Source organism: Pundamilia nyererei, unplaced genomic scaffold (assembly GCF_000239375.1).
Source record: "Pundamilia nyererei isolate P.nyererei 1_Seehausen unplaced genomic scaffold, PunNye1.0 scaffold00365, whole genome shotgun sequence".
In the NCBI taxonomy this organism is placed as follows: domain Eukaryota; kingdom Metazoa; phylum Chordata; class Actinopteri; order Cichliformes; family Cichlidae; genus Pundamilia; species Pundamilia nyererei.
Genome location: NW_005187766.1, coordinates 383,916 through 386,375, shown reverse-complemented (window position 1 = coordinate 386,375; position 2,460 = coordinate 383,916). Strand labels below are relative to the sequence as shown.

The 2,460-nt window shown below is 44.8% G+C and overlaps 1 protein-coding gene across 1 annotated transcript; it reads left to right on the top strand.

The window, feature by feature from the left end:
* Window positions 1–223: 223 nt before the first annotated feature.
* Window positions 224–1,325, top strand: mplkip (M-phase specific PLK1 interacting protein). The gene is made up of 2 exons (XM_005752563.2): window positions 224–690; window positions 1,093–1,325. The coding sequence occupies exons 1-2, from the start codon at window positions 376–378 to the stop codon at window positions 1,204–1,206; spliced, it is 429 nt and encodes a 142-aa protein (XP_005752620.1). The 5' UTR covers window positions 224–375; the 3' UTR covers window positions 1,207–1,325.
* The last annotated feature ends 1,135 nt before the right edge of the window (window positions 1,326–2,460 follow it).

Sequence of the window (2,460 nt, the reverse complement as noted above, 5' to 3'; positions counted from 1 at the left end):
TGCCGCTCAGGTGCGTCCGACTTCCACGCAGCGGCACTGCAGACCACGCCCCGCCACACACATTAACCAGGTAAAATACATATTTAGGTAGAATTTTGCAAATATCCATTTTTCATTTTCGGCTCCCAGTTTTCTTTTGCGTGGAAACCGGGTCCAAGTGGCTCTTTGGGTGTTAAAGGTTGCTGAGCCCTGCTTTACACGGATATGAACAGAACTGTTCACCCTGCGGTCCGCTGAGCGGCGCTGCAGTCTGTGGGCGGAGCTGAAACCTGTGTTTCCGGTTCCGGCCTCCTAGTGTTTTGTTGTGTTGTTCGTCGTTCTGTGGCAGCAGTTTAATTCTCCTCTTCCGCTCTTTGTCGCTCTTTACCCGTTCACATGTTCCGCGCTCCAGACAGACATCAGCGGAGTCCCGGAGCTCCACGACCGGCGTCCGGCTGGGGCTTCCCCCGCTCCCCATACGGAGGCTCCTCGCGGAGCTACTCCCCCTACTCTTCGGGATCTCCAGGCTACTCTCCGGGTTCTAATCGAGGATACAGAGACGGATCTCCAGCCGGGTTCGGAAACGGTTCCGGGGGGTTCGGAGATACGTTCGGCAGCGGCTCGCGCGGTTTCGGGGGTCCGATGCGGCGCAGAGGGGACGGTTTCCGGCGGCCACAGTCCCTCAGTCCAACTTCAGCTCCGAACTTCAAGGTAAGGATCCGAGGCTGGATCAGAACTGGCAGCACTCCCAATCAGACAGCCTGATCGGTACAGATGATCCGTGAGTCATTCATAAGTCCGCCTGATCATTAATAAGATCGATTTCAGGTGACTCTTCTTTGTCTTGGGGGGGGTCATGATCAGCAAGAGGTCGTCCACCCGAGGACAGGCGGAGGTTTCGGGGAGGGGGGGCGTCACTCTCACTGTAATCTCAGAGCAGAGAGAAGCAGATGTAGTGAGTGTTTAATAAATAGCTGTTAAACCAAAACTTCCTGCAAAGCTGACTCCGTTAGCGAGATTTGTCACGTGACCGAAGTTCTTCAAACAAACTGGGACATGTGAGAGACGTGTGTCTGTGACGTGTTTTAAACGTGTCATTGCTGTATGTTTCAGTCTTCAGACGCGCCCGTGCAGAAATACTTCAGCCCGTCTATGATGCAGGATCCGTGGAAAAATCTGCAGCCCGTAACCACCGTGGATGCCGCTGCTGCCAGGCAGATCACATGACTGGAAATACTACAAGTGGTGACCACATGACATCACCAGCAAGGATCAATAACTGATGAGATGAACTGAAGTTTTTAGTCAGATGTTTTAACCTTTTTAAAAACTGTTTTTAAACTGTTTGTGAAAAGAAGTTTTAAGTTTTTGAAATATAAAAAGTTAAAAATTTTCTTCAAATCTTCGTTTGTTCTTAAAGCTCTGAAAAGAAAAGGAAAAGGTGATCCGCATCGACTCTGTGCTCTGCATAATTTAAAATGACAAAAGTATGTATGCACATACAAGGAACTGGGCTCGGGTTATTTAAAGAACAACGAGCACACACGATAGCGACAGCAGCAACACTGGGTGTGTAGTGGCAAGAATATGCAGTATGTATGACAGTACAGGGGAGGCAATACGAAAAGCCAGGCAATATTACGTTAAGACTGAATTTAATTGTAGGAAAACTCACAGTAAACAGTCCAAACTGCTTAAAATGAAACTGAGGGGTACGTGGACAAGTTCACATCTGCCTTATCATAAGTCAATCAAAAACTACATTCATGAAAAATCAACTCTTCTGTTTAACATGAAAAATATGTAAACAATTTAACATTGAGCTCTTACTTATTGAGTACTTTGATTTTAAAATAATAATAATAAAAATGCTCTCTGCAACTTAGAAATAAATCCAAATGAAACAGCTTGAAGGATTCATCCACGTAAACACAGCAACAACATAAAGTGCTAAAAACTACACATGCAGCCCTGCAGTGGAACACTTTGTGCAACCTGAAAAAGGGAATTTACTTATTAAATGTTACATGTTGGAGTGTTTTCTCAGTGCTTACCTTTCAGTTTCCACATTAGTGTGCAGAAATACAAGCTTGTCCACGTGGTCAGCTCTCAGGAATAGGGCATGGCAATATGGCCAAAAATATTTATCACTAGATATATTTGAAAATTTGTGATAACAAAATGACTGACGATATAATTGATGTGAGACAAAATGGATAAACAGACGCAGGAAGTTAACGTGTTGGCACCGTCATACGTGTTCCTGCAGAGCAGGGCTGTTTACCTGTTAGGTCACCACGGTAACCAAATCAAATCACTTTTATTCAAATCAAATCACTTTTATTGTCACATGTGCAGGTACATTGGTACAGCACATGTGAGTGAAATTCTTGTGTGCGAGCTTCACAAGCAACAGAGTTGTGCAAAATACAATAATGGCTACATCTGAAACTAATAAATATATGTACAATATATAATAGT

Coding starts and splice junctions, on each gene's coding strand:
- mplkip (XM_005752563.2), top strand. CDS start 376: ATGTTCCGCGCTCCAGACAGACATCAGCGGAGTCCCGGAGCTCCACGA. Junction 691..1,092: donor CTTCAGCTCCGAACTTCAAG/GTAAGGATCCGA, acceptor TGTATGTTTCAG/TCTTCAGACGCGCCCGTGCA.